The sequence below is a fragment of the Glycine max genome, chromosome 19 (assembly GCF_000004515.6).
Source record: "Glycine max cultivar Williams 82 chromosome 19, Glycine_max_v4.0, whole genome shotgun sequence".
NCBI classification, from domain to species: domain Eukaryota; kingdom Viridiplantae; phylum Streptophyta; class Magnoliopsida; order Fabales; family Fabaceae; genus Glycine; species Glycine max.
The window spans coordinates 25,698,984-25,715,997 of record NC_038255.2 but is presented as its reverse complement, the minus strand read 5'-3'; the positions used below and the strand labels follow the sequence as shown (position 1 = coordinate 25,715,997).

The 17,014-nt window shown below is 36.2% G+C and overlaps 1 protein-coding gene across 1 annotated transcript; it reads right to left on the bottom strand.

Moving 5' to 3' along the window:
• Window positions 1–5,547: 5,547 nt before the first annotated feature.
• Window positions 5,548–9,789, bottom strand: LOC100499753 (uncharacterized). Its single transcript, NM_001248621.2, is given in 6 exon segments — window positions 5,548–5,739; window positions 6,454–6,552; window positions 8,491–8,538; window positions 8,635–8,804; window positions 9,214–9,292; window positions 9,650–9,789. Coding segments are annotated over 6 exon segments (630 nt in total). The 5' UTR covers window positions 9,749–9,789; the 3' UTR covers window positions 5,548–5,604.
• Window positions 9,790–17,014: the final 7,225 nt, after the last annotated feature.

The following is a 17,014-nucleotide window of genomic DNA, read 5'->3' as shown; positions in this document are numbered from 1 at the left end:
AATTTTCTTCTTCAACTACATATAACAAAAGATTGTTCTTCATGTTTTTATTCCCTTGTAAAACATGAGCTACGCCAAGACCGTAATTTGTATGCCTTTTTTTTGTTTTTTTGTTGGGTCTGCCATGTAAATGATACTTTTGCATGGTTTCTTATTTTTGTTCTTTAGATGCATAACTTGTCAAGTAATTAACTTGTCCATATGATAGGGACACATGCCTAACTAATAATGGCCCGAGTACTTCAACTACCAACAATGCACCAAAAGGCTCACCAAGCACCCCTTAGGATGGAACGACTATGTGCATTAGGAAATGAGTGATCAATCTTTCCATTACAATGCAATCTATCAAAGACTCAATTTGTTGAGTCGTAGCCCAATCAATGGGTTCATTATTTGAATTCCTTTACAATTTCTGTCAGTACTCCTCCATATAAGGGAATGTAAGCATGATAAAGGAATATAAGAAGCATTACTCATAAATATCTCTTTCTTTCCTTATATTCTAGAGGTACAATCTTGACCTTGAATACATGATTATCCTTTTTCTCTTGATTGTAGATCCAACACCTATCATTTGGTGCTTTTATCGATTATCCTTCATGATTGATGCGAAACTTACTCACCCTTAGGCTCTTGCTTGTCTCGAGGAAGCGGTAACCCAACTTACCTATGCCCAAACCTCTCTCACCACTACCTAGAGCTCCTTCCACTCCAAACTTGATGAGGTTCTTAATAGCTTCTCTTTCCTCGAATCTAAAGGATCCAATACTAAAATTGATCCCCTTTCTCCCTTGGGCTCTAAATATCATATGAAGCTCGATGTCCCCCGCTTCGATGGTATAGATTCAATGAGTTGTATCTTCAACATTTCTCAATTTTTTTATTACCATGCTACAATTGAGGAGGAGCGACTACAAGTTGCTTTATTCTACTTGGATGATCTTATTTTAAGATGGTATCAATGGACAACAACCAGATGCAGTCTTGGCAGTCATTCTAGCAAGCACTTGACCTGCGTTTTGCTCCCTCTTTCTTGTGATGATCCAAAAGGTACCCTTTTAAGCTCACACAATGTGGCTCTATCAACAATTACCTTGCTGATTTTGAGAGCTTGGCCAATTGCATTGTGGGTCTCCCCACTTCTTTTTGTTGAGTTGTTTCATTTTTGGCTTGTCCCCCGACATCCACCGTGAAGTTCAAGCTCTCAAGCCTCTCACCCTTATCTAGGCCACAACCCTTGCAAGGTTACAAGAGGACAAATTAAGCAACTCTTGTTATCCTTTCCGACCTCCCCATAACCCAACCGCATTTTCCTTAAAATCCCCACCATTTGTTTCGTGTACCAACTCTACCCCTCTCCTTCCCACTCTGTCCAAACTTGCATTCATTCATCATACCCCAACTTAGTTGGCCAAGCACCATGAAGCTATAACTACAATAATTGATGGAGCTCTACCCATGTGTAAATCTCATTTCTTCCTCATCATAGCCGAATCAATCCAACTCAACCCACCCTTCACTTCACCCCCGCTAGAGACTAAGTCTTCCACCCCAGACATCTGCGATCCTCTAGACCCCCATTTGGCCCAAATCAGTTTTAAATGCCTTCTCTGACCAACTCACCCTTAAAACCTCATGTGAGTGGAATTGTCAACGGCCATGGGGTCATGGTACTTATTGATGGATGCAATACACACAATTTTATTCAAGATCACATTATGCGTTTCTTGAATCTTTGTGTCACTCTGACTACCCCTTTGTCTGTTATGGTAGGCGATGACAACGAGCTCTCCTGTTCTAGCTTATGTCGTGTAGTTCTGATTCTCATTCAAACCCACAACTTTGAGGTGGACCTTTACTTCATGTCCATTGTCATAGCAGACTTGGTTTTTGGGTGTTAAATGGCTTAAGGCCTTGGGTCCAATAGTCATAGACTACTCCAAACTTACCATGCAGTTTATGAAGGATGCACAACTAGTAGAGTTAAAGGGTCGTTCCGATATGAGCCCATCACCAGGTTAAACACATCTTCTCCACAAACCACACAATAACTTATTTTGATCTTCAGGTCTCACCGACATCGACCCTCAGTTTGGAGCCTCTTGACCTTTCTACCCTACCATCTACCTTATCCAACCACATCCATCACCACACCCACCTACACCTCATGTCCTTCCCCCTCCTCAACATACAGATCATGCCATTTATGTTCTTCCTGGGGCAGCCCTTGTGAAAATAAAACTATATTGATATCCTCACTTTCAAAAGAAAGAAATCGAGTGTTAGGTAAATGAGATGCTTCGGCACTGCATGATCCAACCCAATCAGAACCCATTCTCTTCACCTGTCCTCTTTGTTCGTAAAAAGGATGGCACATGGTGGTTTTGTGCTTGCATCACCACTCCTTTGACTTCCCTTCTCAATAAGGATAACTTTGTTTGGGGCCCCAACTCTCTTGTTGCATTTGAACATCTCAAACGAGCTATGACTCAAGCTCTGGTGCTAGCTAGTGCTTCCTAATCTAGAATCCCCTTTCTTCCTTGAAACAGATGCCTCAGGCACCGAAATAGAGTTGTTTTATGCAGAATAACCACCCCATCACTTTCTTTAGCTAACAGTTCTTCCCCAAGCTTCTCTGTTCATCCACCTATATTTGTGAGCTTTGTGCCATAACCATTGCGATCAAAAGATGGTGACAATACCTCCTTGTAAACTCCTTTACCATCATCACTAACCACCAAAGCTTGAAAAAACTCATCAGTCAATTTGTGCAAACTCTAAAACAAGATGCGTTCTTAGCCAAACTCCTTGGATATAAGTACATTATTCAGTATTGTTCTGGCAAGCAAAATATGGTAGTTAATGCTCTCTCTCGCCTCCATGAATCCTCCCTTGCTCAGGCCTATTGGATTCTCACTATACCTAAATTTCATTTCTTGGATGACCTCCATCGCACCCTCCCCACTCATCTCGATTTTATTACTTTGTCACAAGCAATCTAAGATAACCCCCTATCTCATCCACACTACAAAGTCTCTAATGGGTTGTTATTTTGCAAAGGCCAAATCTGGATTCTGAAGACTAGTTCTTTTGTTCAATTATCGTTAACATAATTTCATTCATCACCCTTGGGAGGTCACATAGGTATTGCTAAAACACTTAGCAGACTTCAAGCCAATTTCTTTTGGGAAGGCACGAAACATGATGTTCAACACTTTGTTTTTGAGTGCTCTGATTGCCAACAAACGAAGTACGTCACCAAAAAGACTCCCAACCTACTTCAACCTATTCCTCCACCCTATGTTCCTTGGTAAGACTTGTCCATTGATTTCATTATGGCATCCCTTCATCTCTCGAATCCATGGTGGTATCGATGGTTGTAGATCATTTTTTTAAAGGAGCCTATTTGGGCCCGTTACCTACCCACTTTACTGCTCACAAAGTTGCTCAACTTTTCATCAACATTGTTTGCAAGCTTCATGGCTTCCCAAAGAGCCTCATATTTGATTGAGATCCTATTTTTATGAGCCATTTTTGGCACTAGCTTTTCAAGCTCAATGGAATCAAATTGTGTATGAGTAACGCCTATCATCCCTAAACCAACAGTCAAGCAGAGGTTTTGAATTGTGTGCTAGAGTAATATCTTTGTGCCTATGTTCATACTTCACCATCTCAATAGGCAAAATAGCTTAGTCTAACAGAATGGTACTATAATACTACATCCCATTCTGCCATAGGTTTGACTCCTTTTCAGGTCACTTTTGGCAAACCTCCTCATTCCATTCCGCATTATATCTTGGGAAACTCTTCATAGGAAGTTGTTGACACCCTCATCTCTAGCCCAAAGATATGCTTGCTTCTCTCCAATGCAAGTTACTCGAGACTTAACAATTAATGAAGAAGTTTGTTGACCCTCATCACCGCCATGTCACTTATAAGGTCGATGAATGAGTTTATTTTAAGTTACGCCCACATTGCCAATTATCCCTTTCTGAATCCAAATACCAAAAGTTGCGTAAGCGTTATTATGACCTTTATGAGATCACTAAGGTTATTGGTCAAGTGGCTTATCGTTCTAGCTTCACCAAACTCTGCCAAAATTCATCCGATCTTTCATTATTCCTTGCTCAAACCACACCATGGTCCTTTGCCCACGCCACAAGAGCTTCCTGCTGAGTTTTCTAATGGTAAAATCATTGTCCAACCTCATTTTTGGCTCCAAGTGGGATCCTAGCTTTGACCCACCACGACAACTAATTCTTGTCCAATGGACCAACCTCCCTCCTAAAGATGCTACTTGGGAGGATTGGAGTTCCCTTCGTGATGGTTACCACCTTAAGAACAAGGTGTTTTCCCAAGGGATGGGGAAGATAGGATCCCAAGCCCAACTAATAACAACCCAAGTACTTCAACTACCTACAAGGCACCAGAGGAAGATGGACTTGTCAACCTTAATGAGAGGCCCAAAAGGCTCACCAAGCACCCCCTTAGGATGGAACGACTATGTGCATTAGGAAATGAGTGGTAAATCTTTCCATTGCAATGCAATCTTTCAAAGATTCAATTTGCTCATCTGTATCCCAATCATTGGGTTTGTTATTTGAATTCCTTTACAATTTTTGTTAGTATCTTCCTGTATAAGGGAATGTAATCCATGTTAAAGGAATATAAGAAGCATTACTCATAAATATCTTTCTTTCCTTATATTCTGGAGGTATATAATCTTGACCTCAATACAGGATTATCTCTTGATTGCAGATCCAACGCCTATCACCATACCTTCCCATGCCGTAGAACTAGAGAAGGAAATTTCATAATCTGTCAAACGCACTACTAGATGGTTAAACCACTTTCTTCACCACGGATAAGAAATTAGCACCCTTCTAAATTTTGACCAGCAAAAACCTTTTCCTTGGTATTGTAGTCCAAATCATGATTTTTAGACTTCTAACTAAAATCCAAACATACTATGACGATCACGAGTAATGGGAAGACAATGCAAAATCAAACCAGGACTCCAATTCTTAAGACAATTAATCGTCTCAAAAAGGGGCATGTTAAAATATTTAAACTGAATTACTCTAATAAAAGAATCTTATGGTCTCCATTAAAACTTAAGAGCCTTTTTTAAAAGTTGAATAATACTACTGCTAGAATTTTGATATAATAATAATAATAATTTCTTAATAAATTTTTTTACATTAAAGCTTGTCACAATTGGAGGCACAAATTTTGAATATTCACCAAACATTCACTAATTCATCCTAGCAACGGTGTCTAATATGTGACTTAAAAAGAGCTCAATTAAGTTGAGCCATATATGAAAAACGGAAACCTTGCAGCAAAATTCTTATTATTTTCAATACTTAACTGATGGCAAATTGGCAATGCTTTTGATTTTGCAAATACTAGCAACCATCTAAGCCGGACATTTTTAACTGCTCAGCCCACAGTAAGAAAATTTTGTATGATGGATAAGATAAGCCAACGGCTACACCATGACAAACATTACTACTGTCAAACTAAATAAACGACACTAACCGAAATCAAATATCATTCTCAATAATCAATAATGTGTGAGATCAAATCAAATGGCTTCACTTATCGAGGAGGGGAAGGGGGAGGCGGTGGCAGGTTTGATTTTGCAAATCCCACCCATGCAACAATGCCGACTGCCAGAATTATCCATCCAAATATGTCATACTTCAGATCACTGCTCTTCTTTTTCTTCTGAGTCTGAAAAATAATCAAACAAAATAGGTAATGAATGAGCACACAAGTACGAAGATCAGAGTCTATCTATCTCCAATGTGATTTTTGTAGCACAAGGAGTGCTTACCCAAAATGCAGATATCATAAATAACTAGCAGTCCAAGAGCCATGTCCAACCAAAAATAGACAAATAGCACTTATCTTGAGACCAGACAAGTTGAAAGATTAGTTCTCTCTATTATTTTATCAAAAAGATAAAATACACATAGTATTCTCTTCTCTTTAAAGAAAAAATTCACCAAGACATTAATCCAATCTATCTCAAAGCCTGTACACATTAGTTAGGTAATTAAGACCTATACAAAGTCAATTTGGTGCAGTCATGGTAGAAACTATGACCCCATCCTATAAAATTTGTGTTCCCCGTACCTTAGTCACCCAGTTCTCTCACTTCAAAAAAACAAAAATATCATAGAAAAATTAGCATTTAAAACAATTAATTTTCAATCTAATGACACAATACATTCCAGTCAACAAACTCCTTTGTTTCACTGCATCAACACTCCATGTATCTGTACTCAGTCAGAGAACATTGCATATGTGGAAGAAGATTTGAACTTAAAATTACTAAATCTCAGAAAAATCATGAAAAAAATATACAATCAGAGATTAACTACAAAAACTTGATACAAAATAATCACAGGGTCAAGAGAGACAACAAAAACTTTGAAGTATTACCTTTGTACCCGAAGCAGAAGTAGAAGATCCAGCTGTTGCTGCCGCCTGCTGCTGCTGACCAAATCCCTGCTTATGGATTTCTACATGCAGCTCAGGAGCCTGAAAAAATGGCATTAGTAATTGAATTGACCCAGTAGCCAATCTGAGAACAAGTTGCTGAACCTTATCTTTTTTGATGAAGAAAGAAAGATTATTCTAGACAACAGGAAAGGGAAGGGGGGGGGGGGGGGGGGATAAGGGTACCATCAAAAAACACCAAAGGACAGACAATATAAAGCAATATTAAAAAAAGGAACAGATCAGCTTTAAAGAACATCCTAATTCCTTTGTGAAACATAAGCAAACCCAAATTCTTGACCCATAGCAAAACCACAAACAGAAACCAGTAGACTAGCAGCATGATAATGGCTTTCAATCCTTTGTGAATGGAAAACCCTTTTGTGAAGAGGAAACCTTTGGAGGAGAGATCTCCCTTCTATTTGTCATTGGTTTTTTCTTCTGTTTCAAACAGAAACCATTCTTTACACTAAATACTAATTCAATAAAATCTTGCTTTTCTTTCCCATTTCTACTCTTAGTTCCTAACAATTCTCCTCACAAGTAGATCTTTAGATGTGTTCTTCCTCCTTCAATTTCTACATCATCTTCCTATTCATCTAGTACAACTCCCTTTATAACTAGCAGTGACTTTCTTCAATCTTGGTTGCTGCCAAGTGTAGGCTGCAGGCTCACCAGCAACAACTCCACATGTCAAATCATTATCAGCAGAAGTGAAGAAAAGAGAAAAACAAAGGAAGAAAGAAGTATACGAGGGAGTGGCTGGTCTGAGTTCTTCAAACCCTATTTGGTCTTAGAGGAGACAAAACTGACCCAAAAAAAAAAACTAAAAATGGGAGGCAAGGATAAAATATTGGGGTATTTTGGGGCTTCTCAGATAGAGTGAAATAGCGATTGCCATAACCATGAAATGGCCTACTATTGGCTGCAATAGCATCTATGATTCACCATGACAGAGAAACACTTGGTTTGCACTCCTCTGTAACTTATTCAAGCACTGTGATAGTGATTTTCTGATTGATAACTATGAACACTATTAAAATTTCAGTAAGAAAATCTCAATCACCCATTCTGACTAAATCTATGGTTGTAGATTTCTACATCTAGACATTTTATAGTCAAACATCACAATATATAGTTAACAAACAGAAAGATAAACATCAAAATCACTGCTAATTCATTCATTATATAGAATAGTAATCAACACATATTATACATTGTATTACACACAGTCTATACATGCATAGCACATTAGTAAACTCAAAACACAGCAGCACTCCCACAAATCACAGAAGCAGAGAAGAAGGCAGGGTGTGGGGGCACAAGAATAAGGTTATGCTTCTTAACATAGGCAGATCAAAAGGTTTGACACATTCTCTTCACCTTCACAATAAAATTTGGAAAAGAAAAAATAAAGTCGGCTTTTGAAATTGGGTTGCCAAGGACACAACCTGGATAAAAGATGCAACCTGTAGGTGCAAGATTTGTGCACATCACAGACAAAATGCAAATCTGGTACAAATTTGGTATGACTCAAAACAATTGTGTGATCTATAATGGCAGCTTTCAGAATTGGATTAAATCACATGAATGCATCAAGATTCATGAAGTTGTGGTCAACATGGATTTATTCACAATCTACAAGTTCAAGGCAGTCTCACAATTTCAAGCATAAATACAGATATCAGAACCATTTTACAAATCACCACACCATATTTGAAGGGCTCCATACTCAGTGTTGTAAAGCATTTGAAAAAAAAGACAAGGCACAAGAAAAAATTTAAAATCCATATCTCTCTTAGTTTTGTCAACCACTTCATGAAACAGATGAAAAAACCAATGACAACAAAACTGAACAAATTGCAGCACCCATTTCTATATTCCATTGCAGCTTCCAAACACAAAACAGATGACAAAGGAGTAATTTAAGCAATATGATAATATGGTACAAAACTAATATAACAACAATACAGAACATACCTTAGCAGCCACTTCCAATGATTTGCGGTAAAGTTCATTTGAAGGATCCTACATAAAACAAAACTATTTCGTTACACATTATTTCTACAAGTAAAATAATTCCCAAATCACTCACAGTTATTGACACCAAACCAAAAAAAGTACCTCATCAACAGCTTGCTGAAAGTACACAGCTGCCTTATCAAAATAAACCTTTGCCTCCTCCTGGTCCGGAATTAAAAACGCTTGCGAAGTGTGAGCGTTTCCCAGGCACCAAAGAGTGTCATGCTTCTTGGGATTCACTGCAAGCGCCTCCTCTAGCTTCGAAACAGCCTCTGTAAATCCACAAAACAAAAACAAAAACGAAAATTAAAATCACAAGCTCAGGAATACTAAAAAAAGTGCTTCTGATGTACAATGACCTAGTGACTCTTTTTTAGAGATTTATAAATAAAGAGCAGGAATTATGTTTGTTTACAATTATAAAATCCATTTTTTTAAAAACAAGTGATTTTATGAGAAACTATTCAAATAACTTTTTATTTTAACCAGGTTTTATATTTTTTCCAGCTTCAGATTATTTTGAAAAGCTGAAGCGCATGGAAAACTATTAAAAATGTTTTTTTTTTTTTTTATAAAAGTGATGTTTTATGGAGAGAAAAAAACCTGTGACAAACAGGCCCTTAATTAACCGAAAAAACAATTGAGTAAAAAAATACCTAGGGCATAGTGAATTAGCAGTACCTTGGGTCATTTTCTTCGATTCAGGAAAACTCTGAAACTGAGACAACTCTAATAGAGCTCCACCCCATCTTGTTAAGTTCTGCAGAAATTAGGGGGAAAAACGCATAATTTTTCCAAAAAATGGCAAAAAAAAATTCTATTTCCCAATCTAACAAGCATCAACCAATTCATATGAAAATAAAACATACGTGATAAGGAATAACACGAACATTTTTTACAAAAGTTGCAAAAAAGAAATCCATTTCCCAATCTAGCAAGCAACTATCAACTCACATGAAAGTAAAACAACAGAACAACAAAAACAACATATTAATTGCGACGAAAATCTATAATAGCAATCATGAACTGATCCTTGGAGAAAAAAAATTCGGAGTTCTATCGAAACGACGAATCCAAAAAAAAAAAAAGAATTAAAAAGCGAAGAAAATAAACGAACATCGGCATCGAGAGGGTTCTTCTCGTATTCAGCTTCTGCGGCCTTGCGAGCGTGCTCGAAGAACAAGAGGCGATCGAACTCGCTCTGCTGCAAATCCATGCCGGTTTCAGAGCGAGAGATATTTTGGGGGTTTTGTTTTCTCTGGCTTTTTAGGGTTTTGGGTTTTTGAAGGTGAATTAACTGCAATTCCTCTTATGAAAGAGGATAGTGTGGCTAGTACTGACCTACGTGGAGAGACGTGGTCGGAAAAGAAAAAGGGAAATTGCCCTCTCTTTTCTCAAATTATCCTCAAATCATCTCTAGTAAAAGAAACTTCATGGAGATCAAACAAATTTAAAGTTGTATCATTTATTTATTTGAATTAGAACCATTCAAACTAAAAAATGAATTTAGAATGAAAATAAGAAAAAAAAACAGGATGAGATGAAAAAAAAAAAAGAGTTAGGCATGTTTTTGGAGGATGATGCTGAAGATGACCACCCTCAATTTGATATTTTGAATTGATGGAAATTGAAAATATTGTTTCTTGTATGATTAGAGATATATTGGTCATCTTTGAATCTACTGTATCATCTCGTAAGGGTTAGTCTGCAGCATGTTAATGACTTGCAAAATGAGTTAGTCTGCATTTAGTATGGGTTAGAATTTTAGATTCATTTTGTAGTTCCTTAACGTCAGATTGGCTTAGATATGATAAGCAAAATGTTAATGACTTGCAAGTTGAAATAAATAAGCGGAAAAAATTGAATCAGATGTGTAATTTCTTATTTTAATTTTTTTATATTTGTATAAAATATGAATTAATTTTTATGTTAATGGGTTTATGTTTAAATTTTTAGAATTGTTTGATTTGAATTGAAATATTGCTAATATTAAGACTCCAAGTGTTGGAAAGTGTTGTGACTACTTGTGTTGAAACTTCTTAAGGATTACTTTCAGGTACATTATTATTTGTTTCACATTTTTTCATATTTATTTTTTCTATCATGTATATAATATCAATGGATCATATTTTGTTCATTTGTTTCAGCAAATTTGGTTGCAACAAATCTGATTGTAGCAAAGCTTATTGTAAGAAATTAATTTACAAGAAATAGTTGTGATTTGAATTATTATAATAAATCTCATAGAAAAATATTTTGTTTTAATTTGTACTAGTATAATATAGAAGATTATGTTGATGGTATTAAATGAATCAATTTTACTACTTTCAGACATTTGATAACATTTTGTTAATTGTATTTAATATTTGGATGAATCATGATATAAAATATTAGTTCTAAGAAAAAACAGTTCAAATTTAAATGGATAACCCATTGGTCTGAACCGAACCAAATTGTTCATGAATAGGTTGAGCTGGGTTGGGTTTCAAAAAAAAAATTGTGAAAACCGAACCGAACCAAACCGATGAAATTTGATTGAGTTAGGTCCTGAATTTAGTCAAAACTGACCTAAGCCGACCCGCAAACACCCCTACTCTAATCTCTAATTTTCAAATAAAAAATACTCCATTTTTTTCATGTGAATTTTATTTTAGAAATAATTTTATTGGAGACACTATTTTTTGTCTTGCTCAAACACCACTTAGTTAGAGATTAACCTCACTCTCAGTGTGTGGTTATTGCTAGCCCAATAAAATTTTACACATGATAAAAATCAAATACAAATTTTCATGCTAAATAAAACATTATCACTCATAAATACAATGGATCTTAGACGAGTGCGCTAATCCTTTGGATTTATTGGAGACACCATTAAATATGTTTATTGTGATTCTATTTATATTTAAAAATAAAACACTTTCGGCTTTTCAAAATATATTAAAAACTAAAATTAAAATTAGAAACTGTATTAAATAAATCTTCATATAGTCCTTCTAAAGGAAAACTCTTCATAAAATTAATTGTTTGTTTTTTGTTTAAACAATCTTTTGACACCTAAATGCACTGGCAAAGTGTTTGAGAATTTTTTATTTTGGTTTTGTTTTGTACTTTGACAATACTTTGAGAACAAATAATACATATGCAAAAGATAATAATATTATGTTTGTTTCACCTTTTCATAAATTAATTAAAAAAATATTAAAAATTACATTACTCAAATAATTATTACAATAATTGAATCTTGAATTCTTCAATCACATGAGAGAGATTTTCACCCACAAAATACAAAAAAAAAATATTTATCCAAATAATACAATCCAAAAAATATTTACTTAAATAATACAATGTAATCTTTATCCAAATATTTATCCAAATAATATCAATGTGAACAGTAATTTAAAAAATGTAAATTAAAAATCGGTTCATGACGTGACTTTTTTTCAAAAAGATAGTTTTAAAAACAACTAATTGGTTTTTTATTTTTATTTGTTTTAATTTGTGTTAATTTTTTCATTATACTAATTTATATATATTAGTTTATAAAATATAATTTATCTAGAATAATATTTTAAAAAAAACAATTAATCCTTAAATGAAACTCAATTTAGCTATAAAAAAATATTATATGGATGTTACAACCTACCCTTCGACATGAGGGTGAGGTGAGATAAAAATGCACGTCTTCCAAAAAAAGAACACATAGGGAAGGTATTCGAGGAAAACCTTAGGAAAATAAAAAACGAGGTCTGCGAATTTTGAAAATAAGGGTTCGTGAGTTATTTACGCATGGAGAAGGTATTAACACCTCACACGCCCGTCACAAGGGACGGTAGCCTTTAATCGAGGGTGTGCAATGTGACTTCAAAAAAGAATAAACGGATGAAGTATCAAAAGTACTAAACAAAAGACATTGTAGTCTTGCACAACAAAAATAGGAGACATTGAACTCCTGAAATGTAAAGACTGAAGACATTGAAATCTTGAAAATGTAAAGATGAAAGACGTTGAAGTCTTGGAAATGTAAAAACAAAAGATATTGAAGTCTTGAAATGTAAAGACAGAAGACATTGAAGTCTTTGGAAAGTAAAGACAGAAGACATTGAAGTCTTGAAATTTAAAGACAGGCGACATTGAAGTCTTGAAATGTAAAGACAGAAGACATTGAAGTCTTGAAATGTAAAGACATGAGACATTAAAGTCTTTGGAAAATAAAAGGCATAAGACATTGAAGTCTTTGAAATGTAAAGACAGAAGACATTGAAGCCTTGAAATTTTCACTAAAACGTGAACACGCTTGGTAAAGAAACAAAACCCTAAACCGATCAGAACAACACACATTTTTTTAAAATCAATGTGACTAATAGGGAATGAAAGCATACAGATAGAATTTCTCATAATCGAAAATGAGTTTTAAGACATTTGCATTTCGTTTCTAAAAGGACATTAGAAGAAACACTGGGTCCAACCGAACAAAGGAAAATCGCACAAGGTGTATAGGCAAGTGTTTTTGTCTCAATTCCAAATCACAGATATGTCATAAATTGATTTTGCAAGTCATTTCCCATCAAATCAAGGATAATATGCATGATCATCATGGATCAATAGGACTTTCTAAGGTCAAACTTTGTAGGAAATTGGTTTTGGTTGCTATGGTCTTTCCCCTTTTTTCCCTTTTGTTTTGTGTGGAACAGGAGAGTAGGCCCAAAGATTGGGTTAGTAACTTAAACGGGCGATCACTTCCTATCCCCTCATGTCTTAACCAAGTTACTACTGCTCCCCTTCCTTTTTACTCTTTACAACAACTTTGTACATGGTTCAGACATTGTTTCTTCCAAAGAACTTGTTTTTCTTTCCTATTTTCCTTTTGCTCTTTTCTATTTTTGATTGATTGATTCTTTTTTTTTCTTTTTTGTCTTTCTTTGCTGTTTTTCTTTTTTTCTTTTGTGTTTTCTTTTTTGTCTTCTTGTTTTGATGAACATCACTAACCAAAAGGTGATACAAGTCCCCCTTGGAAGATACCCTTTCTTTCTTATCCCAGGGTAAGGTTGGAAACTTCCATCCTAGGTCAAGGTTCTGGTAAAAAAAATCAATGTTTGGCTCAAAAGGTTTGCAAGTGGCAGAAAAATAATGCATTGGGCCAGCTGTCTGGCCAATGGATTAGAAAGAAAAGAATGCCCAGATCATTTCCATGAATTGCATATTATGACAATTAGAAATTCATGCAAAATCAATCGTAGCACATATCCATGCGGACACTCAAATATATAAAATTTTGGTGGTCACGCAATCACTAAGGCTTAGGGTCTGTTTCCACATTCAGGCCAAATCAGTGTTTCAATGATTGCTCTTTTATCAAGTCATTCAAAACATCCAAGTCCATTTTGGCATTCGGGAAAGTCTTTCATTGTTTTCACCCTTTAGGTACACATTTCTTTTTCAAAAAAATCCTTTTGTGTTTTGATCCGTAAACTTTCCAAAGAAAACTAGTGATTGCTTCTTTTAAAAAGCATGTTAGTTTTTTTTAGGAAAAATTTGAAACACAAGCAAAGTTGTAATCCGAGACTACACTTATCAAAGGAACAAATGGTGCGTGAAGAAAAGAAACCATGAATAATTTTTTTGGTTTAGTTTTTTTTTTCCGTTTCAAACAAAACATCACAATGAAATAACATAACAAAAATACTGAAGGCGATAAATAACATAAAGACAAGTTCACAGATTTAGAAGATCCTGGTCGAGAGGCTCAGTCTCCTCAAAGGAAAAAATCCATGACATCTGCCATGTCACCGTCTTCCTTAGCTCCGTCTTCTCCTCCTGGGGCCTCTACGGGACCTGCCCCTGCCTAAAAATTAGGCCTGTCTCCAGGCCATGCTACAGTGGCCCTGAACTGCTCTAGAGTAGGCCATGGGTAAGGGTTGGGGTCCTGGCACTGCTGGTATAGGGTATACTGGTAGAAACTATTGTTCAAATGCACCTAATCCCTATGATTGGCTGCCTGCTGGTCAGCCAAATGCTGCATGTAGAGCTCCATCCTCTACATGTGAGTCAAGATGGACTCTAGAGATGGTGGTTGCTGTAGAGGTGGAGGTGGTGCGTCTGCGGCCGACTATTGTTGTTGGTCTTGCCCCGACTCCTGTGCCTGCCTTGGAATGCAATACTTCTCAATGAACGACCTGTTAATGGGAGGCCAAATGAGCTTTGTGGGCGTAACTGACACCCCATAGAACTGGCAAAGACATGTGATCAAGGCTGAAAATCCTAATGCTCTGTTGGACTTCTCTGGGTCCACTGGGTGCCTTGGAGGCATGATACCTACAAACTGGTAAATGACATCCAAGATAAGTTGGGCTACATGAACACTGACCTGGGTCAGAATAGCATAGAACAACTGGCATTTAGGCAGTGGGAGATCAGAATTATGGTCACTAGGAAGGATGTTGCTGAGGAGAAGTGTCATCCAGATTTGTGTCAAGGTGGTCATGCTAGTGCATATGATCCGCACCTGCCTCCCCGTCACGCTTTGTGCAAAGTCTTGTCCCATGGAGCACAACAGTTGTCCCATGGCCTCCTCATCAAATCCTGAGACCTGGCTTCTTCTCTCTCTGAACTCACAACGATGCCCCTCCTCTAGAACCAATGGATGCCCTAGTAACTAGTTGATATCATCTTCATCATAGGGGATCCATTGGCCCCGCACCTAGGAGCGCTTATCCGTGACTCCTTCTTTTATGGGCCAAGCATTTGCATAGAATTCCATGACTATCTCTGGGTCATATTTAGCCATGGGCTTTGTCAGTTGAGTCCATTGTCTCCTGGAAACCTCCTTCTGGAATTCTATGTATTCCCCCTCTTTTAGTTGGACCCATCTTTCTTTGAGGAAAGACCAACTCTTGATTGCTTTGAAGCGGTGCTAATGCTCTTCACTTCGGAAACGGTGTCCATCAAACTCAATTTCTGCTTGTTAGGCTACACTGGATCCCTCGCCTACGGCGTCCTTCCTTGCCCTTTTAGTGAGAAGCTTCTTTGGAGGCATTGCCTGCAACGATACATCCATAAAAATTAGTTTGCATGAAATACGTAACCATTACTTTAGTTATCCTAAGCAAGCATGAAGTCAATCAATTTTGGGTGTTTTTTTTTTCTTTTTCCTCTTTTTTTTTTTTTTGCTAATTGCATGTGTTATCATGCAACTAATAAAACAAATCACAACTTAGTGTGTATTATTTTGAAAGAAATTAACATTCTACAACAATCTAGGTGCAATGTGCCCATCATGGTGTAGCAAGTTTAAACCAACAATTAGACTAATTCTACCCAATCAATTTTACGCAGTCATGTAACTCATGTAATTTGTATTTAAGGCAATGTCTTGATTTCCAAGCTTAGTTCATACTTTTGACATTTAGTCTATCAACCTAAGTTGCTCATACATTTAAAAAGATGGCTGGACACGCATAAAGCTCATTCCTCATTCAAATTTCAAAACAACACATGGAATGGTCATTGTGGCATTTTATCAAATGGTTGGTGGGCGCATGTTAAAACATGAAAAAATAAGGGATAAAGAGCAACATGATATGCAAATTTACAACAGAATCAAGGATAGGCCTAGAGCCATCCATTGCAGCCCTTAACCCAAGCATTTAGACAATGGATTTTCACATAATTTATCTCACAAATATTGCCAAGAAAACAACAAATAAAGCACCAAATACCACAAGGAAGAAGTAGAAATAGATAGAGATGGCACTTACTTGAGTGGGATGAATGGAAAGCAATAATAATTGAGACAAATGCAAAAAAAGCTTGAAGTTTGGTGCAAAAATGGTGGTTCCCGTGGGTCTTAGGGAGCTTTTGATGAGTTTTTGAAGAAAATAGGGGAAGATGGGGTGAAATTGGCTTCACCCCTACCCTTTTTATCTTTTTTCATCGGACCACGCTCGCCTAGGCAAGTTGAATTTTTTTTTTTGCAAAGCTTTGTTATTCATTGTTATTATATATATTTCTCTCTTAAACCCTATAATTACATACAAACTTAGGCGAATTCAGGATATAATTCAAGAAAACGAACAAGTATGAAACATGAAATTAAAGAGCAAAGTTAGAGATATTAGGTTGCCTCCAAGGAGTGCTTCTTTAACATCTTTAGTCGGACGCTGGGTGGTGATCGATCTTTTTACTCTCTGGTAATCGATTACCATATTGTTGTAATCGATTACCAGTAGCAAAATGAATTTGAAAAAGTTTTTAAATTGAATTTACAACGTTCCAATTAATTTCAAAAAGCTGTAATCAATTACAATGTTTTGGTAATCGATTACCAGTGCCTTTGAACGTTGAAATTCAAATTCAAATGTGAAGAGTCACATCCTTTCACACAAAAGCTTTGTGTAATCGATTACACTAATTTGGTAATCGATTACCAGTGTTTGTTTCTGAATAAATAAAAAGATGTAACTCTTCAAAAGGTTTTTGACTTTTT